The 24,575-nt window shown below is 36.7% G+C and overlaps 3 protein-coding genes across 12 annotated transcripts in view; 2 read left to right on the plus strand and 1 right to left on the minus strand.

The window, feature by feature from the left end:
• The window catches only part of KRAS (KRAS proto-oncogene, GTPase), a 44,032-nt gene extending 38,153 nt beyond the window's left edge, over window positions 1-5,879 (plus strand). Inside the window, exon 5 of the mRNA XM_027967805.3 lies at window positions 1,403-5,879. Coding sequence (XP_027823606.1) covers window positions 1,403-1,519 — 117 coding nt within the window. The 3' untranslated portion in view covers window positions 1,520-5,879. The remainder of the gene's footprint in view (window positions 1-1,402) is intronic.
• A 351-nt stretch (window positions 5,880-6,230) lies between these two features.
• ETFRF1 (electron transfer flavoprotein regulatory factor 1) lies at window positions 6,231-13,286 on the minus strand. 5 transcript variants are annotated; one of them, XM_027967807.2, is made up of 4 exons: window positions 13,205-13,286; window positions 12,902-13,056; window positions 7,219-7,306; window positions 6,231-7,144 (listed from the first exon to the last, which is right to left on the minus strand). In XM_027967807.2, the coding sequence occupies exons 3-4, from the start codon at window positions 7,267-7,269 to the stop codon at window positions 6,923-6,925; spliced, it is 273 nt and encodes a 90-aa protein (XP_027823608.1). In that variant the 5' UTR covers window positions 7,270-7,306; window positions 12,902-13,056; window positions 13,205-13,286; the 3' UTR covers window positions 6,231-6,922. The 5 variants fall into 5 exon arrangements, with proteins under 5 accessions (XP_027823608.1, XP_012030565.1, XP_012030566.1 ...); XM_012175175.4 differs by having other exon boundaries at window positions 13,201-13,286; XM_012175176.3 differs by lacking the exon at window positions 12,902-13,056.
• Window positions 13,287-13,410: 124 nt separating this feature from the next.
• The window catches only part of DNAI7 (dynein axonemal intermediate chain 7), a 91,949-nt gene continuing 80,784 nt past the window's right edge, over window positions 13,411-24,575 (plus strand). For 5 of the 6 annotated variants that reach the window (XM_027967810.3, XM_060413313.1, XM_042247384.2 and 2 more), the window contains exon 1: window positions 13,411-13,493. In XM_027967810.3, the coding sequence (XP_027823611.1) occupies window positions 13,491-13,493 (3 nt within the window). In that variant the 5' untranslated portion in view covers window positions 13,411-13,490. Of the gene's footprint in view, window positions 13,494-17,237; window positions 17,256-24,575 lie in introns of all 6 variants that reach the window. The other variant, XM_027967809.3, reaches the window with a different exon arrangement.

A 24,575-nucleotide genomic window follows, 5' to 3' on the forward strand; every position in this document is an offset into this window, starting at 1 on the left:
GCTTCCCTGGTAGCTCAGCTGGTAAAGAATCCACCTGCAATGCAGGAGACCCTGGTTTGATTCTTGAGTCAGGAAGATGCCCTGGAGAAGGGATAGCCTACCCAACTACAGTATTCTTGGGCTTCCCTGGTTGCTCAGACGGTAAAGAATCCACCCGCAATGCAGCAGACCTGGGTTCAATCCCTAGATAAGGAAGATCCCCTGAAGGAGGGCATGGCAACCCACTTCAGTATTCTTGCCTGGAGAATCCCCATGACAGAGGAGGAGCCTGGCGGGCTACAGTTCATGGGGTTGCAGTCAAGACCCGACTGAGTGACTAAGCACAGCACAGTACTCTTCAGTTGAACAGATTTTAAAATACATATTTTAAATACAAGATCGTGTTTTTTCTTTAATTTTTATTTTGCTTGTATGTTTAATTTGCTTTTAATAGAGGTAGGGTAAGAATAGACTTAGGTGTAGATCTTGTACCATTCAGGATTGCAGGGTTAAAATCAGCTGTCCTATTACCAGTTTGAGTGGTATTTTTCATGTTCTGTATGAATGACTAGGGTGAAAATTATTTTGACTCAAAATCACTTTCAGCCATCAGTGATTTGGGTACCTTACTTTGATCAAAACAAGATTACCAAAATGACCAAATGGCAGTTTCTTTGAAGATAACAGCATCTGACTATATGACAAACTTCTGAATACTTCATATGCTAAACAGATATTAAAAGTATAATGAAACATCTCCAAATCAGTGGACTTCACCACCATTTAAATGATCTAGCTCATTTCTCCAATAGAAGCATTACATTTTTCAGAGTAGCGTGTCTTGTGGTCATTTTAAATTTTCTTCTCACAAGTATGTGAATTGAAACTAATGCCTTAATAAAACCGAAAGTAATATATTCTGATACTCTATACTTCATGGTAATCCATTTAGATTTAAATAATATTGAACCAGAGCTCAAATATAGTGAAATAATTATAAAAGTAGTATATACTGGCATGGCTTATATGAAATGTCTAGAAACTCAGGGATAATTAAGTATAAGTATATATTCACATATATACACAAATACATTTGGATTTTGGTGACAGAGATATGCCAGTATGGAAAAACTGGTAGCAAATTAAGTTCTCAGGAAGTCATGTGTTAATACCTAAGTGTATGTAGGATTCTTTGCCATTGATTTCGTTGCCTTTTGTGAAAATCAGTGTTCCTATAATGTTACCAAAATATCCTTGAAGACACTTAGGAATCCTGAAAAATCTGATATATATATGTCTAAAGAGAAATGTTAAGTATTCTTATTCTTTCTCAGTATTTCCACTAGTAATACATCCTTTCTGTTTTCTGTATACCTCAAACTATCATATATATTCATGTTTTAATACTTGTTATATGTTTCAGGGTGTTGACGATGCCTTCTATACATTAGTTCGAGAAATTCGAAAACATAAAGAAAAGATGAGCAAAGATGGTAAAAAGAAGAAAAAGAAGTCAAAGACAAAGTGTATAATTATGTAAATACAATTTGTACTTTTTTCTTAAGGCATACTTAAGTAAAAGTGGTAATTTTTGTATATTACACTAAATTATTAGCATTTGTTTTAGCATTATCTGAGTTTCTTTCTGCTCCATCCATACTGTTAGCTTTTATCTTGAATGCCTATTTTTAAATGACAGTGGAAACTTTTTTCCTCCAAGTGCCAGTATTCCCTGCGTTTTGGATTTGAACTAGCAATGCCTGTGAAAAAGAAACTGAACACCCGAGATTTCCGTCTTGAGGTTTTTGGTGCATGCAGTTGATTACTTCCTATTTTTCTTATCAATTGTGAACTTTAGTGTGAAACAAATTAATGAGGCTTTCAAATCATCCCTATTGTATTGTTTTATCTAGTCATACACATGGATTAATTACTAATTATAACTTCAGTTGAGATTTCATGATTGGTTTTACTGAAACATCGAGGGAACATGAATTTATGGGCTTCCTGTAGTTTCATCTTGTAGGTATCATTGTCCTATAGTTTCAGTTACCCTTAATGAATGTAAAGTTACACTGTTCACAAACGTTTTCTTCTTTCCACTGCTATTTGTCAAATGGTCACGTTCCCCAAAATACTATATTTTTTCTATAAAAAGGGAAAAAATGGAAAAAAATATAAGGCAATTGAAAATATTAAAAGGCCACTTACTTTCCACATTAGGTAAATTCTTATAATGCTCTGAATAGCTTTTTATGTTAAGGCAGACCCAGTAGGTATTGAGGATTAGAACAAGCATTTTGGGACTATATTTACATGCTTTAAATTTTTGTAATAATTAAAAAATTTTAACATGTACAAAGAATTCTCATAGGAATTACATACAGTCTCCCTGTGTCAGATTGCTCTTTCTTAGTATAAATCTTTTTCTTGAACTTCAATCTTTGAAAGTAGTTTTAATTCTACTGGTAGTGATGTAAAAGATTATTTGGGCCAGTTAGCTTGGTAGGTGTTACAGAGACCAGGGTGGCAAAGCTGGGCCTTGTGTGAACCTTTAAGCTACATGGAGAGTTTCACAGTGTGGACTGCATCCCTGTGGTCTTCCATTGTTGCCATGCCTTGGTTGGTCAAAAACAGGGACTTGCAGCGAGATTGAATAGCTCAGCAAGGTACATTCTCATTATGTTGTAGTCCTGCTCAGGAACATCACTTTTTTAAAACAAAAAAAAAACAAAAAAAACAGAACTTAAAAAAAAAACCACATTATTTTAAATGAGATTTTAGGTGAGGTGGCAAGATTTTAGTTTTTTTTAAACGTTGAAATGAAAAAATGTCAAAATCTTGAGTATTGGCTAGTTCTCTTTAACGCTGGCTAAAGTAACATTTCGTAAACACTTCAGTACAGTCTGGCCCATTATTAAGAATAGCTAATGCTTATACAGTAGATAAAGTAATGCTAACAAAATGATTCTTTGAATGAATTTAAAATGTTAACTTATTTTAAAATATTTGAACTGAGATAGTGTGTTGAGGTGAAAGTATCACTGGAGAAGGAGGAAGTTGACTTAGATTCTAAGTTATGTGTCTTTGATTTTGGACAAATCACTTACTAGCCATTTCTTCATTTTTAAAGAAGTCATCTCAAAGGCTGTATCTAGCTTTATAACTATGTGATTTACATTCAGTTTACATAAGGATATACCTATTTGTCAGTCTCAGCACCATCTGTAACTTTTTACCTGTGTTATCATCTTCAGTGCCAGTCTTAGGCAAAATTGTGCAAGAGGTGAAGTTTATTTTTAAATATCGTTCTCTGCTTCCAGGACTTTTTCCATATTAGTGTTGTCTTGCCTGCCTACCTTACCCTTCTCTATGTCCCATGACTTGATGTTTTTTCTTATAATATTTCTCATTTCTCTGATCTCAAGATTTATTGCTGCTTTGGATATCTCCATGATGGCCTCCCATCAAATCATATCAAAATGTCTTATATTGTAAAATTCCTCAGGCTTAACATAATCTGACAGAAACTATAATGGGATTTGACCTAATAGCTAATTTTCAGGTTGTGGCTGTAGCAATTTAATTTTGATCCTCTGAACATCATCTCTTTGCTGCCTGGTCTATCAGTGATAAAGCAGGAGTTTTCATACCTGCTATGAATAGTTAGAACCCTATCCTGTGAAAGGAGAATTTAATAAAAGTAGTGCTGAGAGAATTCCTTATGTAATTTACTAGGACTAGCTCTGCTAATAGTGATACATTCCATTGTTTTAAAAACTAAAATCCTACCGTGAAAGATACTTTCAAATTTAATTCATGTCTTACTTCTTTAGCAGAAGTCATTTATTCACAAATATTTGAGTGCCTGCTAGATGCCAGGCACTGCCCAAGGCACTGGGGATATTAAGAGTACCCAAACACGGGACATAAGGCCTGTCCTTAAGTAGTGTTTATATTCTAGAGGGTCTATATATCAGTGAGGCATCTGACACATGACCCAGATACAACATAATGCATATTGTAATTCTGCAGAAAAATGATTTGGTCTCTAAGCTTAGTTTCTTCCAGTTCTAAAATAATTGTTTTGCTCTTATTCCAATGTAGCTGTTTAGTCAAGCTCTTTTTTAATTAAATCAGTTTACTTCAATGTTTTAAAGGAGTAAATTTGATTATTTTTTTAAATTTGGCATAATTATGTGATTCTATTGAGACAGTTATAGTACAAATTAAGTTGTATGTCAGATAATGTTAAAATCCCCCTGTGTGTAGTATGGTCTCTTTGTATAAGTAATTATAATAGATGTTAAAAATTAAATATTGAATTCTAAAAGTTGTTTCTTCTGGGTAAAAATAAACAGATGCCTGAGCTAATTCACAGAAAAGGAAATGTCTGTGTAAAAATCAATACGGTTTCTGAGATGCTATATTAAACTACAGGCTTTTGGAACATTAGGTAGGGAGTTAAGACTTGCTTTAGTACCTCCTCTTGTTTCTAAACAAGAGAAAGAAATGGCCATACTTCAGGAATTGCAGTGTATAACTGAGATGATTTTTAGGACTCTTGAATTTTTGATGTAGCTGGGCAACTTTTTTATGGCAGTGGTAATTATCCTTTATTATGTGAATTTTGAATGGTTTAATAAAATGTTTGTTTTTGTAGAGATTTTAAAAGGGGAGAGATAATCCTAGAAATAACATAAATGTTATCTAATTACAGCCTTAAAGATAAAAATCCTTGTTGAAGTTGAAAAAAATTGCTAAATTACATAGTTTTAGACATTAACGATTGTGGAAGAATGTAGCAGAAGTATGTAGTAAAATTTGAGTATCTCCACTTAGGAATTCTAGGCTCTATTTTAACTGAGTCACACTGCATAGGAATTAGAATCTAACTTTTATAGGTTATCAAAATCTTGGCCACCATTGCACAATTTTGTCCTAAAATATATGGAAACTTTGTGAGGCATGTTAAGTTGCAGTTTGCACAAGTTCATCTCATTTGTATTCCAGTGATTTTTTTTTTCTAACCATTTTTCCTAAACATATACACATTTAGGTTTCTTTGTAGGCAGTAAAAACAACCTGCCCTTTCCATCTGTCAAAAAGTAATAATTTATTATTTTGTATTAATGATTTTTAACAACCCATTAGTAACTTTAAAGCTGAATTTATATTTAATAACTTTGTTGTTGATATTGGGTAGCATGAAATCTGCATTGAGAAATTGAACAGCATATAACCGGTAGCTGTAAATTCCTTCAGAAAATGAAATTTCTTTCTTTCTAGAGATATATTCACATCAGTTCCTAAAGATGAGTCATAACTAGTAATACTTGTTTCAATAGTTTTAAGTGCCTGTTTGGGATGATAATAGGCAATTTTAGATGAATTTATGAAAAAAAAGTTATTACCTGCAGAAATGTCAATTATAGACGGTCCCCTTCCCTGTAGAGCTAAATGGGTTATGTAATGTTTTCTTCAAAAGTTTCCAATTCCACTGTCCTGTGTTTTCATGTTGAAAATACTTTTGCAGTTTTCCTTTGAGTGCCAATTTCTTACTAGTACTCTTTCTTAATGTAACATGTTTACCTGGAATGTCCTTTCCCTATTTTTGTATAGTGTGAACTGAAACATGCACATTTTGTACATTGTGCTTTCTTTGTGTGGGACATATGCAGTGTGATCCAGTTGTTTTCCATCGTTCGGTTGCGCTGACCTAGGAATGTTGGTCATATCAAACATTAAATTTAAAATGACCACTCTTTTAATTAAAATTAACTTTTAAATGTTTATAGGAGTATGTGCTGTGAAGTGATCTGAAATTTGTAATATTTTTGTCATGAACTGTACTGCTCCTAATTATTGTAATGTAATAAAAATAGTTATGGTGACTATCATAGTGTGTACTTTTTTTTTTTGGCTGTGCTGCACGACTTGTGGGATCTTAGTTCCTTGACCCCGACCTGGGTCCACAGCAGTGAAAGTGCCAACTCCTAACCACTGGATTGCCAGGCAAATTTGAAACATTATCCCCACAAATGATACAGGATAGTTGATAAGCAACAGACACTATAGTATATTAGTATATCTTTTCTTTAGCTTATGAGCTAGATGTTTTTTATTTGTGTAAGGTGCTGTGAACATTGTGTAAGAGTTTAAGTGTTTGCTTAAAACCATGTTAGGATTAGGTCCTATATTAACTCATTTAGAAGTGGATGCAAACCAAATCTGCCTTTATGACAAAAGAATAGAATAACATAAATCATTACTTTTTATTGAAGAAGGTAATTGGTATACAACAGGTGATTTAAGGCCCAAAGGCATCCAATTGCAAAATTAATACTGGAAATAAATAATTAAATAGGCATATTATGTAATCCCAGTCACTGGTAGGCTGTTTCAGGTTCTTAACTCTATACATATTAGTTCTACTAACTGCACTTAAATCATTACCAGATGCTACTTCTTTTGCAGTGAACACTGGATATGTGCTGTTAACATTTCAAATGGGGTAAAAAATGAGCTCCTTTAAAAGTTAAGGGAAATAAACTTGCAAGAAATTATTCTGCTGAAGTGTACATTAAACGGCATTCACTTCTCAGTAAAATGCAGAAATGGGCTAAGAATAATTGGCAAATTTTTCATTAAAACTTAAGTATATTATATTTTCATTCAAAATTGGGTGCTCATCAATTTTTAATAAGTAGGCAACATTATATAGCTAAATTACTATAAAATTGACATTTAACATTAGTTGTTATATAAAAATAGAGCATAAAGGTTGCTGATAAAGCAATAGAAGTTGAAACCTGTGTTAGTTTAGTAAGGCGGCTCAGGTATTTTTTAACACAAATATATCTTGACATTTTAAAGTTATTTTTGTCATAGCTGGTACATAAACAGCTGGCACTGATCTTCAGTCAAATGATAGTAATACTGATCATTTAGTTTTGTTGGTATCTGAATAATAGCGTTGTTTCATAGCTCTGTATTTCCTAAGGAAGTATAATGCTTCTAGTTCTTTCATTACAAATTTGCCCCGTTCAATAAGTTCTTTGATCTTCTCTGGGTCCTTCACATCTTTGTTTTTAAGGAAAACATTCTTCAGACGCCTTTTGAAATAGTCTGCTCCTTTTGGATAGTCTCGTCCAAGATACAGCAGCTTAAAAAAGAAAGATTATGTATTTCTAAACAACCTATGTCATATAACATTTACAAAACTGGCAATATACTTACATTCTTATAAAGATTCAATACTTCTCCTCTTAAAGAATTGGCCATTTTCATTTATCATGGAAAATATCCACTTTTATATGTAATATACCTAAAGAAAAAGAAAAATTTTTACAAATAACTGCATTGTAGTCTTGAAAAAGATTTTACCCACTGGTAAACTGGTACCCTTTTTTTTTTTTGCCATTCAATAAAAGTTGACTGCACTTTTATGTTCCAGGCCGTGAGATGCAGCTGTGAACGTGTCAGGTAAGATAGCTGCTATCACAGAATTAGCCTCTCCTGAGGGACATTATGAATTGTGGTAAGCTGTGTGAAGGAAACAGAACAGTTAGAGAAAGCAGATCATTATAGCTAGATAAGCAGGTGGACCTCCTCTTACAGAGCGGAATGAATTAGAAGTAGATTTGGAATCCCAGCTGAGTGTTGTACAGGTTGCTTAATCTTTCCGAGCCTCTTTTCTTGTCAGGGGGAACTGTCTGCCCTGCTCTCAAGGCAAGGCTCGAACTGTTTGCAGGACACTGGGAAGAGGCCTGACCAAATCAAGCGTGCCCTCCTAAGAAAGGCTAAAGAGTAGGACAAACAGGTGTGAGAGTCAGGCAGGTTCACAGCTAATGGCAAATGGGCAGGAGGATCGGTGAAGAGACCAAGTGAAGAACCCATAAAGGAGGTACGTGAGGAGCAGGCAACATCCAGTGGGATAGATAAGCTTAATCTTCATGTGTCCTTTGTGCTGCTAGTGAGAGGCACCATCACAGCCTAAACATAGAAAATAATTCCCAATACTTGTGATGGTTGTGGGGGTTAACTCCTAAAATTCATACATGATAAACATTTAGTTTGTGATAGGCCCCAAATGAATGTCAATGCCATTTATAACCTTAAAATTTCATAATGCCCATTTGCCCATTAATCTAAAATAACATACCTTTTTATATCCCTCATTAACAAATTTTTATTTTAAAATAATTTCATTCAATCTTTCAGAAAAGCTGCAACTCAGTACTAATAACTTTTTTCCCTGAACTATTTGAGGATCAGTTGCTAACATGATACCAAATCAGCCTGAATACTTTGCAGTGCCATCCAAAAGAAATACAGTGCAGGCCACCCATGTAACTTTTGATAGTCCTTATTAAAAAATAAAACAGCTCTAACTATTTTAATAATGTATCATTTTTATCCAAAATATTTTAAGAAGTGTTATGCCAGACATGTTTATAAGTACCAGTGGCTTAGTTGCTACCATACTGGACAACAGTTTGAGGTACTTTCTATGAACAAGGACGTTTTCTTACAGCACAAAACCACCATCAGAATCAGGAAATTAACAAGCACTGCTATATTACTACCATTGAATCCACAACCCCGAGTTTTGCCCTTTGTAGCGAAAGAATCCAATCTACACTGATTACACATTGCATTTAATTTCCATGTCTCTAGCCTTCAATCTGAAAAAATTCCTTTGAGTTTCCTTGATTTTCATAAACTTGACATCTGTGAGGATCACAGGCCATTAATTTTGTAGAAATATGTCTTGTTTTGATGTTAATTTATGGCTAGATTCAGCTTACATAGTTTGGGCAGAAACATTAGACATGCCTTACTGCATTGCATTCTATTATGTGGACATAATTCTAGTCTGTTCCATCATGGCTGAGATTAGTTTTGATCACTTGGTTAAGGTGGTGTTTGTCAGGACTCTCCACAGTTACTTTTTTTTCCTTTGAAGTTAGCATTTTGTGGGAGGTACTGTGAGACATAAGTATATGCCATCCAGAAAAACCTTTCATCTTGCAAAAACATTAAAAGTAACAGAGCTTGTGGGGGTGGTGGGGGTGGGGGGGTAGTTTGAGACATACCACTCAAATCCTCTGCAGCTGTAAACAGAGCACCAATTAAAACATAAATTGGTACCTGGAGAGCTGATCTGAGCCACTCAGATTGCTCTCAGCATTGCTGGAGGATACCACAGAGACAGATGAAGTTTACGAGTAGGAGTAGAGGGCTGGAGACCAGGAAGGGATCACAGGAGACAGGAGGAAATCCCTGGGGATGATGGTTTTATCATCATGCTTGTGAGGTTTCATAGGTGTAGGTATGAGTCAAATTTATCAAATTGTATTTATACTTAACAAGTGTAGCTTTTGTGTGTCAATTACACGTTAGTAAAACTGTTTAAAAGTAGTGTAGACATGCTGGCAGAATGCTAAGAGTAGGGCTGGGAGATACTGAAGTGCACGTGAAAGTAGACATCTAAACCACAAGGCTGGTCAGTAGGGGATTCAACCTGTAACCAGGTCCACAGTTGTATACCTCTCTGGGAGGAAGCCCTTTCCCCCCCCCCCCCCACAAATATACTTGAAAAGCTGCTGCCAGTATAGCAACTAAGTGAAGACCTTTTCTTGCTGAAGTTTATAGATCTGCTTCTGTGGCTTTTCTTTCTTAGGAAAAAAAAAATATAGGAGCCAACACTGCTTACATATTAATAATTGTCTGCATCCCCTATTTACTAGTGATTTATGAGTTCACAGTGACAAGTATACAATGTATCAGAACATCAGAGTTCATTAATATTAACTTTCTTGTTTTCCTCCAAAGTGCTATTTTTCTGCTTTTGTGTTATCACTTGAACTTTCCTACATAAATGGTAGTCCTTTTTCAAAAAAAAAAAAAAAAAACAACCTTTAGAAGATCTGCTTAGAGGTTGCAGCTTAGAGACTTTGGGGCTTCACTGCTACTGCTGCTGCTAAGTCGCTTCAGTCGTGTCCGACTGTGTGTGACCCCATAGACAGCAGCCCATCAGGCTCCCCTGTCCCTGGGATTCTCCAGGCAAGAACACTGGAGTGGCTTGCCACTTCCTTCTCCACTGCATGAAAGTGAAAAGTGAAAGTGAAGTCGCTCAGCCGTGTCCGACTTTTAGCGACCCCATGGACTGCAGCCTACCAGGCTCCTCCATCCATGGGATTTTCCAGGCAAAAGTACTGGAGTGGATTGCCATTGTCTTCTCCAGGGCTTCACTGAGGGTGATCTAATTGGGCCCTTTATTGGGGAACCTCTGATGTTATCATCTTAGTCTGTTCCTCCGGGGCTGGTCAGATTCCCCAGTTAAGAGTCTTCCAGTCTTCTGAGGATTTACTAAATTAAGAAGTGGAAAACGACTCAGGGCCTTGCATTCAGCATCATGTGTACTCAAATGCACCTAACCTGCTCCCAGTGTGATTCGCACTGAGGACACCTCCACACCATAGATTATTGATTCTGTCCAGAAATAAACCTCTAGTCTTCTGAGAGTGAGGCATACACTTAGAGGTGTTTCTCAAATAGCTTTCACTTCATCCTCTTTGATTTACTTCATTCTTCATTTCCAACTCCAATGGCCCTGTTGCAGGGCCTTTTTGAGAATTATGCAGTATAAATTGGGCTTTGCAAGTGTGCTAGGTGACAGTCATCTGTCTTGCAGCTTCCAAAGTTTTACTGTTGTCATCTCCTCCTCTATTAGTCTAATTTACTTTTTAAATGGCTTACTAAAGATTTAGTGCTTTCAGGAGTGAAATTAGATGGCGCTATCTAACCAGGTACAGCACCAACTAATTCCATTTTTAAAACTTTTTTTCTGAGAGCCATTTTTTGTGTGTTTTAATCTTACTGAAAATGACACTTAAGGAAGAACCTTCTGCTTTTAAAATAATTGTAAATTAAATCTACATTAGATGTAATTTCAAATCAGAAATTACAGCCTGTTTAATTCCTGGCAAAGAGCATAGCTCTATTTAATTCATAATTTGTAAAAGCTTTTAGAAATGTGGCTTAAATTATCTTTAGCTGTTTTTTTTTAACAAATTATGCATAAAAAAGGACCTGCCAGGCAAAAAAGTAGCTGCTGTGACCGAGATAACTTTGTCCCATTCCTTGATATATTAATTTTTATGAGTTAAGGAAATGTTTTATTACTGCATACTGATCTTCAGGCATTTAAGTTTACTATAGCCTTTAGGAGAAACAGGTTTCCTTGGGTGAACTGGTGAACAATTTAAATGCAGCAGGGAGCTGGGGCTGCTCCTTAACCCTGCATAAAGTCATGGAAGTTACTGTTTTTATAAAGAGCCAAATGAGAGTTAGGGACTGAGAAGTTCCCTATCATTCTAAGAAACCTGGATGGAGGTGGGCATACAATCCACATTGATAGCTCTTTCCCAGTGACTTGTGGGCCAAGACTTAACCAACTCCAGTATCAGGTTAAGTGAGAAAGCAATGGTACCCAACTTCAGTATTCTCGTCTGGGAAATCCCAGGGACAAAGGAGCGTGGGGGGCTACAGTCCATGGGGTTGTGAAAGAGTAAGACATGACTTAGTGACCAACAACATCATGGTGCCCAAAGCTATTACTGATCACTCTTCCCCATGAAGTTCAGATTTGACTCAGATGGAGCACATTTCCCCAAAGTAGTTAAGCCCAAAAAGCTTCACACTAAAATTTATCCCAACACACTTGCCAGCACCAAAGGATATGTAATCCGAGAGGCAGGTGGCAAGAGATTTTGCCCCCAAAGCTGGTATGTTGCTTGGTTGAGGCCTACCTAGAAGCCAGATTATAAAAGTGAGTTGGAAGATGGTCATGTACATTCAGAGGGGCTAGGAACTGCACCTGTCTGGAGGTAAAAGTGAACAGAGGAAATGGGTCTTCTTATTCATGCAGGTTGTAAGACTAGTAGAGAACTAAGTAAGCCCACTGGTATAATCTCATAGCAGAGCAGTCCCCTAGAACACAGTCCAGCATGTTCTAACACATCCATAGCAAATCCTCCTCCCTGGGGGGAATTTGGTGGAAGGAGAACTGGAGCAAGTCTCTCCCCTGAAATCCCACGATATCAAAATTATTTGTGATTACCATTCACACTTCCTTACTCCCATCAGAGCTGACTGAAGTTCTGTAATCATACACATTAGTTTGACTGAAAAACGTAAAAGCTTAGTTCCATACCAGCTTTGGAACTGTATATCAAGTCGACATTAAGACGTTTTTAATCTTGCTACCAGGGATGTGAAGGTGAAATGTCATAGCTATGAAGCAATTTGGATTTCTGTGGGAGAATAACTTTAACCTATAACGACTAGCTCAGTCAGAAATACTTATTTAATAATACCTTTGGTCAATGAAATTGCAAGAGAGACTGGGTTGTGTGGACATAAAATTACAATCAGAGATGAAAAATGGTGGCAAGAATTTTAAAGCATTTCATGTCTTGTCAGGCTAAAATGGGGTTTAAGCCTAAACGGGGTTTAGATCTAAATTCATACGGAATTCAGATACGCTTTGGAAGGTTAATGTCTCAGTCTCTTAATTTCTTCTAGTTTTCCTGTTGGTCTAAGCTGCCAGAGTTTCTTCATGTTGGTAGACCGACATTCGAAGGGTTGTGCTACCGGTTAGTACACTGTGACCTTGACTCTGGGCACAGAATTTAGCGCGTCTTGCTGGGTCTCTGAGACCTCCACCAGTTACCCAGGAACTGCTTCAAATTAGTTCCAGTTCTTGCTTAGAGCGCCTCTTAAAAAAAAAAACCAAAAAACAAACCCCCAAAACAGCATATACCTTGATGGCTCAGGAAATAAACAAACAGGTGCAAGGAGAATAATCTGAAGGTCATTTAAAAATAAACAACCCTCTAGGAGCCAATTTATTTACCTCTTTTTCTAAACTGCCAATTGAGCCCAGCCCCACGCTGGTCTAAGCGGTGGCGGCCCAGGAAGCCGACCCGGTGTCAGCCACTTGACCCAGTCGCGTAGTCGGCGGCCCCCTTCCTTCTCGAAATCCGCAAAGAAAGATTCGCCCCAGCAAATCTAGGGAAACAGGGAGAGGGGCCGTCAACGTCGGACGACGCACATAAGCCCTTTTCCTACACCTGCTGGTCCTCTCCCAGAGGATACCGCCTCCAGACTCAAGCATCCGGAAAACAAAATAAGACGCCCCGGCGCGGCACTCACGCACTTTCCGGCACGCCGCAGCCGTAAACGCAGCCCTCAGCTCCAACGCCGGAGGCTGTCGACCAAGGCGGGCGGCAGGCTGTAGTGGGGCGGAGCAACCTGTCAGGGAAGTGGGTAGGGCACCGTCCGGAAAAACCCCAGCGCGACTGCGCGAACGCAGACGCGGGGCTCTCCGCAGCGGCCCTGGGGCGCCAGTGGGCGGGGCTTGTCGTCCTGACAACGCGGGAGCGTTTGTCCACATAGCCCGGAGATCACACTTGGCCGACTACCGAGGTCGTGTATGCTTCAACATGGTGAGCAGGAAACGTAGGGGAGCAGGGCCAAGGGGCGATCATTGATGCTCCTGCGCTGTGTTAAATGATGTGGCAAGGGCCTGTCGTATTTTATTAGAGGAGAGCGAGTCGGTTTAGGAAAGACCCCATATCCTTAGCGGGTATGGACCTCTCCTGAAGTATGGCCTTCCATTCGGGGTCTGATGGACCGGAGAGAGAGTCCAGACCTGTTTCTGCAAACGGGGAATGGTCAGTTTGTGGTGTTTTAATCAGATCAGATGATGTTTTAATCTCCAGCTGCTGCTAAATTCAAATATTCGTCTCAATTTAGTTACTCCTAGTAGTGATAGACATTCCTGTGAAATTTCTTTTTTTTTTTTTTAAATTGAAGCTTGGTGGAAATGCATAGTTTTGTTTGGTTTGCTTTTTCCGCCTCAGCAATTAATTGAAAGCTGCTGCAGTTTACTCTCGGAGAAGGCAATGGCACCCCACTCCAGTACTCTTGCCTGGAAAATCCCATGGACGGAGAAGCCTGGTAGGCCTCAGTCCATGGGGTCGCTAAGAGTCAGGCACGACTTTCCTTTCACTTTTCACCTGCATGCATTGGAGAAGGAAATGGCAACCCACTCCAGTGTTCTTGCCTGGAGAATCCCAGGGACAGGGGAGCCTGGTGGGCTGCCGTCTATGGGGTCGCACAGAGTCAGACACACTCAAGTGACTTAGCAGCAACAGCAGCAGTTTACTCTGCTTTGAAAATTTATTTTATGTGGTTTTTTGTGGAAATTTGAATTGTTTTGTGATTCAGAGTATGCAACCTGCCTGGTGTTTAAGTACGATAGAGCGTCTCGTTTTGTTTTTCTGCACTCTTCAGCTGTCGTGTCTTCTCCAGGAACACAGACCAACATGTAGCTAAAATGTTCTCGTTTCCCATTTTCTTAAAAGTGATTTCCATCTTCTTCAGTGATTAAAACCAGATGGAAGTGGAAAGCGTAATTAGTTTAATTATTTAATTCATTAATTAAGGGAAAATATGGAGCATACTCTTTGTGCTTGGTACTAGACTGAAACGAAGTACACAAAGGTGATAATTACAATCTCTCCCTGGTATGGAAGACAGACTTAGCAAATTAATTACAATACAGTTTTATAACTATAATCATTGAAGTGACTACGATGGAGTAACACAAAGATGGGAATGTTAAAATTAGGGCGGGAGAGGAAAGGGGGACAGGAAGAGCAGAGCAGTGCTTTTCAAGCTGTGTTTTAAAGTATGATGAATTTACCAGAAGTAATGAGAAGAAACAGGGTGTGGAGAGCGTTTATGTCAGGGAGAACAGAAAGTAAATGGATTTTAAACTGACTTAAAGCTGCTGATAAGGGAACAATAGGCACCTATTTATTTTCCAACCAGTACACAAGTTTATTGTTTTTAGATCCCTTTGGCAGTCTTTCTCAAAATGTGGTTTCTGGAAAATTGGAGTAAGCCTGGAATGGACTTGCCAGGTGGCTCTAGTGGTAAAGAACTTGCCTGCCAGTGCAGGAGACATAAGAACCACAGGTTCCATTCCTGGGTGGGAAAGATCCCCTGGAGGAGGGCATGGCAACCCACTTCAGTATTCCTGCCTGGAGAATCCCAAGGACAGAGAGGTCTGGCGGGTTACAGCCTATGGGGTTACAAGAGCTGGACACTACTGAAGTGGCTTAGCACGCACGCAAGCCTTGAATACCAGTTCAAATGCAGCTTCCAGGAACAGACTGGACTCCAGATCTAAGTATTAGTTTCCTAGGACTGCCAAGTAACAACATACCACAGACTAACTGGCTTCACCAATAGAAATTTATTGTTTCATGGTTTCAGAGTCTAGAAGTCTTAGATTAAGGTGTTGTCAAGGCTGTTCTCACCCTGCCGGTGCTAGCTTCTGCTACTTTTTGTCTTGTGGCAGCATTATCCCATTCTTTGGTGTTGTCTGAGTGTGTGTGTCTCTATGTCCACAGTTCCCCCTTTTTACAAGGTTTCCAGTCTCATTGAATCAGAGGTCCAGCCTATTCCAGTGTGACCTCATCTTAATTTAATTACATCGACAAGGACCCTCTTTCCAAACAAGGAAACATTTGGAGACACTGTGAGATGGGACTTTAATATATGAATTTTGAGGGAACACAAGTCAACCCATACCATGAACTGAATTACAATGGGGAGAGAGAAGTGAGTGTGTATACTTTTAGCCCAGGAATATGCATTTTTAACAGGCATCCCAGGTGATGCTTATGCTGAGAACTACTCTACTACTTGATGCTCTTATGATTTGCAGGAAGAATGAGTATATGTGGTTTCCCTGATAGCTCAGCTGGTAAAGAATCTGCCTGCAATGCAGGAGACCCTGGTTTGATTCCTAGGTTGGGAAAATCCACTGGAAAAGGGATAGGTTATCCACTCCAGTATTCTTGGGCTTCCCCTGTGGCTCAGCTGGTAAAGAGTATCCCGGCAATGTGGGAGACCTGGGTTCGATCCCTGGGTTGGGAAAATCCCCTGGAGAAGGGAAAGGTTACCTTTCCCTGGAGAATTCTATGGACTGTATAGTCCATGGGATTGCAAAGAGTCGGACACGACTGAGCGACTTTCACTTGATTGTATGTACTTATCCCGAACCTGCCTCACATTAAAAGCATTAATGAGAGATGACAGTTTGCCCACCTTTAAAATGTGGCTTCTTGGGAACAGGGCCATTGCTGTTTACATATTCTGCTGTATAGAATTTATTTCAAGATGGAAGTATGTTAACTATTAATGATAGCAAGTATGGTTAAAATAAAACACCTTTGTAAAAGTTGTGAGAGTCAAGTCACCATTCTTATTTATGTCATCTCTAGTATCTCAGAGAACTTTGTGTGTAAATCATTAATAAATATCTGTTGAATGAATTAGTGAGATATATGCATTTTACAAGAACATATAATCTACTGCTTGATGTCAGTGCTAACATTTATATTTTATATAGTGATAACCTTATGACTTGAACCAATAACTTCTCTTGTACTAGTCTTCAAATGTAGAAAGTATATCATCTTACAGTCACATGATCCCCTACAAATTCCTTACCAGAAATCTAGTGAACACAAGGGCCAAATCAGGAAATTACAAGTAGTGTTACTAAAAAATACTTGTAAATATTTATTGAAATACTGTACTTTCTAAGATCTAAACAAGCATACCTCTGCTTTAGAACACATTGCTGAATAGAATAACTTTGCCATAGCTTTGCCCTCTTTAAATTACTGATTTTTTTTTTCTGTAAAATCAACAATCTAACTTGATAGAATGACTGTTTCTCTGTGATGTGAAATCATTCCCACACTTTTAGGCTTGACATTAATACCAATAGTCAATGATCCCTTGTTCTTTAGAACCCTTTAAATCAGTGCCTTCTTGACTGGTATTCTGTTTCATAATCAGATATTTCATTAAACACAGATCATTGATTGTCATAAGAAAGTGTAAAATTTACTTACAAAAGATGCTTCAGTGGGTGAACTATCATAGTGTTTTCTAGACTTGTTGTAGTTCTGTCTGAATTCTTTCCTAAGAAAACCTTTTGAGGTAATTTTAGATTTAAAGAGAATTTGCAAAGAGGGTACAGGAAGTTCCCTTGTCTTTTTTACCTAGCTTCTCTTAATTTTAACATGTTAGGTAATCATGATATTTTTGTTTAAAATGTATGAATTATTTTTTAAATTTATCAATTCTTTTGTTTTTCCAACTTTTAGGCTCCCAAAGCAAAAAAGGTAGGTAGAAATTATTTCTCAAAATAGTTTTAAAGAGCTGACATTGTACAAATCGAATTTTTAAAACATTTTCTGGTAGTTGTATTATAGTTTAAAGAGTTTATACTAAGCTTAGTTTTTAGACATTAATGCTATTTAAATCATTGGATAACCCTTTACAATAACAGGATGTATTTCAAATTTGATGTAGAAAAATGGTTCTAATTTCACAAAGATTTTTTAAGATAGCCTTTAATTTTTACTTGTGTCTAGATTGAAAGTATTTTATTGTTTGTGCTCTAGAAAATTTTGGATTAAGAAGCTTTTCTTCATTTCAGATAAACCCATAAAAATGTAGATCCAAAACCTTCTGTGACTTAAAAGTGAACCCTAAGATAATATGTTTCTAAATGGGTTGCATGGTAAGATGTACTGAATTTTTCTGTGCTTTGTTAAAATTTACCTTCCTTAAAGGATGTCTCAAGTAACTTTTTCTCTCTTCACTGAGTAGATTTATACTTTAAAGCAGAGATTATAGTCTCTTACTGGCACACATATACATAGTTCATTTAACCTAAAAGTTCTTTTTTTAATCAGTTGCCAAAGGATTACCATGCAAAAATGTGATTTCTATTCTTAAAAAATTGGCAACCTGATAACACTGTTCCCATAAGGGAACAATTGGCTAGACAAGTGACAGCTACCCCATTTTGGAAATGCTTCCCCTTTTGCTGTAGTCCAGACTATGACCAAATCTCTTTCATTATTTACCTCTCTGGTCCCAGTGGGATTTCGATTTGGGATGCCAGATTTAAGTCATATCTGATTTGGGATGCCAGATTTAAGTCATATCTGAAGAGTCACTACTCTGTTAATTTCCTATCATTTTCTCTTGTGAAATCAATTGTACTATGTTCTGATAGCACATGAATTCGTACATACCTCGATTATAATACCTGTCATTTTATTGTAATAATTTTTCATTGTGAGCCGCTCAAGGTCAAGAACATGTTTTTTTTTTAATTTTTGGATCCATAGTGTTTAGTCTAGCACATAGTAGAAATTCACTGAATATTTGTTGAATAAATATATAATAACCCATTTACCCTACCATTGCTTACAAACACCCGGGCCTATGATTATTTAAGAAGAAATGCTTATATAAATGTGTCTTTGGTATTTATACAGTTAAACATTTTTTTCAAAAAATACTGTTGACTGCCATCAGTTTTTGCTTTTCTCAGTCACTTGAACCCCCTACCAACCTGATACTGTGTTAGGGACTGTGGATATAACTGAGCAACATTTATAAAACACATTCTTATGGGGAGTATTCTGGAGGACTACAATCAGTTATACGTGGGTTTACAGTGGTTTATTAGTTTGTGTGGGCATTTCATTTTTGGCTTTAGATCATGAAATCTTAGAGGCATTGTTTTAAATCTGAAAAGTTTTCACTTAATGATGTCATATTTTATTAATTCTAGGATACTCATCTTTTTACATTTTACATTTTAACGTGACTGAAACTGAGATGTATCTTATGGTTGCTAATAGCTTCCAATCATTGTAGTCCTGGATTGACGTCTTTTTCCTCCAGAGATGTTTGCTTCTGTCAGTCACATGGGCTTACTACCAACCCAGTACTACTTTAAATTCTCTTCTTGAGGGTTTTTGGACCACACTAATGGTATGAATCAGACTCATGAACTGGCTTGTGGTTTAAATTTTGAGGGATTTTTTTTCTTTATTTCTATTCATTTTCAGGATCGATAGATGCAAGTTTCCTTGCTATGTCTTTCTGTATCGTGGGTTCATTTATGTTTACCTGATATCCAGCTGTATACAGGCATCTTCCTTTATATTTGTATCTTGGGAATGTAATCTATTTCCTTTTTTGGTATAATAATTTATACCAGTTTATAATAATTCATAATAATTTAAAGGTACATCTCACATTCGATGGCATCATAGATTCTATGGAGTAAATATATCTTGGGGAACTTTTTTTCTTTCAGCACACTGAGATTGCATCACTTCTTTTCAGAGCTGTATCACATTTCACAGAAGTATGTCTATGATTTTTATATTGTTCCTATTTTTTGCTTCCACATACAAGGTAGAAATGACGACTCTTGTATATAAGACCTTGCAAACATATGAAAAAATAGTTGCTTCACTGATTTTGCAGTGTTCTAGGTAGTTAAGAGTACAGCAGCAAGACTAAGGGTCCCTGTCCTCTTGAAACTTACATTCTTTTTTTCCAAGCTTTATTAAGATATAATTGACATATAACATCATGTAAATTTCAAAGTATACAATGTAATGACTTGACGTATGTATGTAAATATTATGAAATGATTACCAATATAAGATTACTTAATACATCCATCACTTCACATAATTACCACTTTGTATGAGTACACATGTGTTGAGAACACACACATACATACACACACATCACACATCACATTTTCTTTATCCCTTCATCTGTAGATTGACAGCACTGAGGTTGTTTTCAGTCTCGACTTGTGAATGACATCTCACTGCACATGAAGGTGCAGATATCCTCGAAGAGAGCGATTTAATTTCATGATGCTTGCATTCTGTCTGGGGAGGGGAGGTGAAGAAAAAAGTATAATTTTAGATTGCTTGGAAGGTACAGAAACCAAGAAAGGAGTCAGTGAGAAATGTAGGGTAGGGTGTAATGGTGATGCTATGTCATATAGGTTGAGTAAAGAACTAAAGTTTGAGAAGAGACCTGATTGAAATGACATTCTAGGCAGGAGAAACTATTGCAAAGACCCATAGTTGGGACTGACCTTGGTGGTTAGAATCTAAGTGAGCAAAATAGAAAATAAAAGATAAAACATGAAGTGGAGCATGGTGAGGGTGGAGGGGTGGGCCGAAGGATTGGGGGAGAGAAGTAGGAGCCAATTCATAGTCACGTTGGCTATGGTGAAATGCCTGGATTTTATTCTGAGTGTGGGAGAGTTGTACACAGAAGAATCACATGATCTGATTTACATCTTTAAATGGTTACTGGAAAATGCACTGTAAGGAAGCAAGAGTAGAAGTAAGAGTACCAGTTAGGAGGTGTCTTTAAGTCCTGTCCTTTGGCCATTGCATCTCTCCTTCTGCTTTAGAAAACAAAGGCATGTGTCTCATCCATTCTGAGTCTTACAAGCTTCATTGCCCTAGGTCCTTGACTATGAAACTATAGGACAGTTGCAAAACACTGATATTGGCAAAGCATTGTTTAATCAAGGCACCAAAGACTTCTTGCTTTTATCTGTCTTACAAGTAAGTGGTGAAATGTGGCCTTTGAAATATTGAAATATTCTGAATGTCCTATATATTGTAGTGTGGAGTGGTGGAGCTGGTATTAATTTTTCTTTAGTGGCATTGCTTTTTATTGCCAAATGATGATGCAAAAAAATCCTCTCACAGTGTAATCTATTGATGAAATATTCAAGCTTGAAAAGTGATAATATTAATTTTTTAATGAAGAAAGATGAAAAGTATCAATAAAAATATAAATTAGCTTAATATTTTTACATAGACCTTAAAGTTGCCTTTGAAACTTCATATAATTTAAATTAGTGTTATTCACTGCAAAAACTAGGAAATTGTGTAAGATGAACATAAAGGTTATAATTCCTGGTGCACTGTTAAAAGACCCATCACTGCTTTTAATCAATATGTTTTCCTCAGAAACCATTGTACTTCATGAAGTAGCAGAAGACATTGATTAGATTATAAGGAAAAACTCCCTTATAGATTAATGAATGTACAGATTAAGTCCAAATACTTTAATTTGAATTGATTTTACTTGAATACTTTGAGACTGATAACCAAGTACCCCTAGGCATGGAAGTATAAAGAATGAAATAAAAAGGGACCCTATCACTCATTTCTCTGTGTATATCCTATTTTAATTTAGGAGCACCATATTCACAAAGAGGCCTTGGTTGCTTAAAATTTGAGTCCTAGCTTCTATCGAACATTCAGTGTTGACCCTAAAATATAAATGGTGTTAAGTTCAAGACATTAAATAATTGCATCTTTTAAAACAATGTGTGAGGAAATGGAATTGACTCATACCTGGCTTGTAATTAAAAAAGAGCTTATCATGATGATGCATATTAACACATTTATTTGTAGAGAAAAATGAACTCAAACTGTCCCTGATATAAAGTAAGTATGATATGGCTAGTTGGTTTAACTTTGAAGGCTGGGTTTTGTTAATTAGAGAAATAGACCTGTTTTAATACTCTGAAAGAGCAAAATCTACAGTTTTAAATTTACAGTTTTGATCAATTTAAAATCAAGACAAGTGGTAAGATAAATTTTTTTCAAAAACATTATTTTGACTTTCCCATTTCCAGTCATACTGGTCTTAAGACATTTTAGATCAACCTTTCTGCTGGAAACAATTAATAATGCTGACTAAAATATATATGTATAGATCAAAACTATCATCTTAAAAGCACTTAAGAGCTGATAAGACAGTAAGAAATTATCAGGCAAAAACCTAAGTTAAGGTAGGAACCAAAGAAGCACTAAAACTCTTTTTCATGAGAGCATTTGCAGTTCAGTTCAGTTGCTCTGTCGTGTCCAACTCTTTGAAACCCCATGGACTGCAGCACTCCAGTTACCAACTCCCGGAACCTACTCAAACTCATGTCCATTGCGTCGGTGATGCCATCCGACCATCTCATCCTCTGTCATCCCCTTCTCCTTCTGCTTTCAATCTTTCCCAGCATCAGGGTCTTTTCAAATGAGTCAGTTCTTCGTATCAGGTGGCTAACACGTTGGAGTTTCAGCCTCAGCATCAGTCCTTCCAGTGGATATTCAGGACTGATTTCTGGATATCCTTGCAGTCCAAGGGACTCTCAGGAGTCTTCTCCAACACCACAGTTCAAAAGCATCAATTCTTTGGCACTCAGCTTTCTTAACAGCCCAACTCTCACATCCATGCATAACTACTGAAAAAATCATAGCTTTGACTAGTCAGACCTTTGTTGGCAAAGTAATGTCTCTGCTTTTTAATATGCTATCTAGGTTGGTCCTAACTTTCCTTCCAAGGAGCAAGCGTCTTTGAATTTCATGGCTGCAGTCACCATCTACAGTGATTTTGGAGGCCAAAAAAATAAAGTATCTCAGTGTTTCCACTGTTTCCCCATCTATTTCCCATAAAGTGATGGGACCAGATGCCATGATCTTAGTTTTCTGAATGTTGAGTTTTAAGCCAACTTTTTTTTGTAGAAGTGGTTAAATGTTGAATTTCTGGTCTTAACAGCCACAATGGAAGCCAAAAAAAGTGGAGTGATGTCTTCAGTGTGCTGAAAGTAAATAACTGACAAGTTAGAATTCTGTATCACCTTTCAAAACAAAGGCGAAATAAAAATGTTTTCTCAGGGAATTTTCTGATAGTCCAGTAGTTGGGACGCTCTGCTTTCACCAACATGGGCCTGGGTTCAATCCCTGGTTGGGGAAGAACTAAGATCCTGAAAGTCACAGAGCAGTGAAGCCAAAATAAAAAGCATTTTCTCATGCAAAAATTGTGTTTTCCACCTGCAAACCAGATTATATATGTAAGGTATAAAACAGTAATCCTAATAATGACATGTGGATTTAAAAAATAAACTGAAATACATGACAACAAACAACCCATAATAGTCATCAGTTGAGAAATAAACAAAATGTGTATATCCATCTTGTAATACCACGGAATATTTTTCAGCCATAAAACAGAAGTTTTATGGTACATGCTGATACACGTAGCATGGAAGAAGCTTGAAAATGTTCTGCGTGAATAAAGCTGATTACAGAAGACCATACATTGTATGATTCCAGTTACATGAAATATAGAGAAAGTAACTGGTGGTATCATAGATCTGGGGTGTTGTGAGGAAATGTGTGTGGGGGGGAGCTGTGAATGTATATGGGGTTTCTTTGGGGGAAGTGATGAATATGTTCCAAAATTGATTATGGTGGTGGTTGCACAACTCTGAATGTGCTAAAAACCATTAAACTGTCTACTTTAAATGGGTGAAATGTATGGCATATAAGTTTTATCTCAGTAAAACTATTATTAAAAGATATATGACAACAGTATTTGGGTTGAGGAAGGATTATTTAAGATGTTCTAAAGTCCTTGTACTGTTTGGTAGTATGATAAATATACATATATATATACACACACACACATATATATATATTAGATATATAGGTTGACTTTCTAAGATAGGCAATACAATGATATACAGTACATAGATAACTCCCAAACGAGTAGAGGGAGAGTAGTACACTAACAAAGAAATAATCAATTGAAGATACCAAGAAAGAATGCAAAAGGAGAAAAAAAGTAAATCCAATCATAATCTTTTTACAAACACTATCTTAAGAATAAAAGTACAGAAAGGTTGGAAGTAAGGTGATGGGAAAAGACATGCTATGCAAATACGAGAAAAACAAAAGCCAGTGTATTAATATTAGACATGATAGACTTTAAGACTAAAAACACTTCTAGAATTAAAGAGGGTCATTTTATAATGATAAAAATTTGGTTAGCCAAGAAAATATAATTTTAAATTTGTATTTACCTAATTGTGAAGCTTTGAAATATACAACGCATGAATTCAGAGAGCTATCAGGAGAAATAGACAAGCTCAAAATCATAATGCAAGATTTCTTCTTTAATTAACTGATAGAACAAGCATTAAAAAAAAGTAAGGATTTAGAAGATTAGAGCAACATGATGAATAAATCTAGTGAATAAGACATTTATAACATTGCAGCCAATAACTAGAGAATTTTAGGCACACATTTTTTTTTTTTTACCAAAACTGACAGTGTTCTGTAGCATAAAACTTCTCAAAATTCAAAGAATTGAAACAATTCAGAGCATGTATTATAACCTTAATGAAATTAAGCTTAAAAATAAAATAAGTACGAACAGAAAGACATGATATGCTAGGAATTTTAAAAAATTCTGACATGGGTCAAGAAAATATAGTGGAAGTATAAAATAATTTTAACTCAATAATAAGAAAATTACTTCAAAATTTGTGAATGTGACTAAAGGTACTTGGAAGGAAATATGACACCCTATATCCTTACTTTAGAAGATGAAAAATTAATGAAACTAAGCATTCTTTTCAAGAAGCAAGAAAAAGACTAAAACGCAAAGTAAGGAGAAGGAAGGAAATAAGACAAATATAAAAATTAATAAAACAGAAAACATACAATAGGGAGGATTTATAATCTCGTATCCTTCAAGTCTTCACTCAAATGTTATCTTCTGCGTGAGGCTCACCCTAAACACTCCATTTAAAG

The sequence above is a fragment of the Ovis aries genome, chromosome 3, assembly GCF_016772045.2.
Source record: "Ovis aries strain OAR_USU_Benz2616 breed Rambouillet chromosome 3, ARS-UI_Ramb_v3.0, whole genome shotgun sequence".
NCBI lineage: Eukaryota > Metazoa > Chordata > Mammalia > Artiodactyla > Bovidae > Ovis > Ovis aries.

What these genes read in the sequence shown, in the direction of transcription:
- ETFRF1 (XM_012175176.3), bottom strand. Translation starts at nt 7,269, where the DNA reads ATGAAAATGGCCAATTCTTTAAGAGGAGAAGTATTGAATCTTTATAAG. An exon ending in TATTGAATCTTTATAAGAAT is followed by an intron (nt 7,145 to 7,218) that starts GTAAGTATATTG and finishes TTCTTTTTTAAG; the next exon opens with CTGCTGTATCTTGGACGAGA.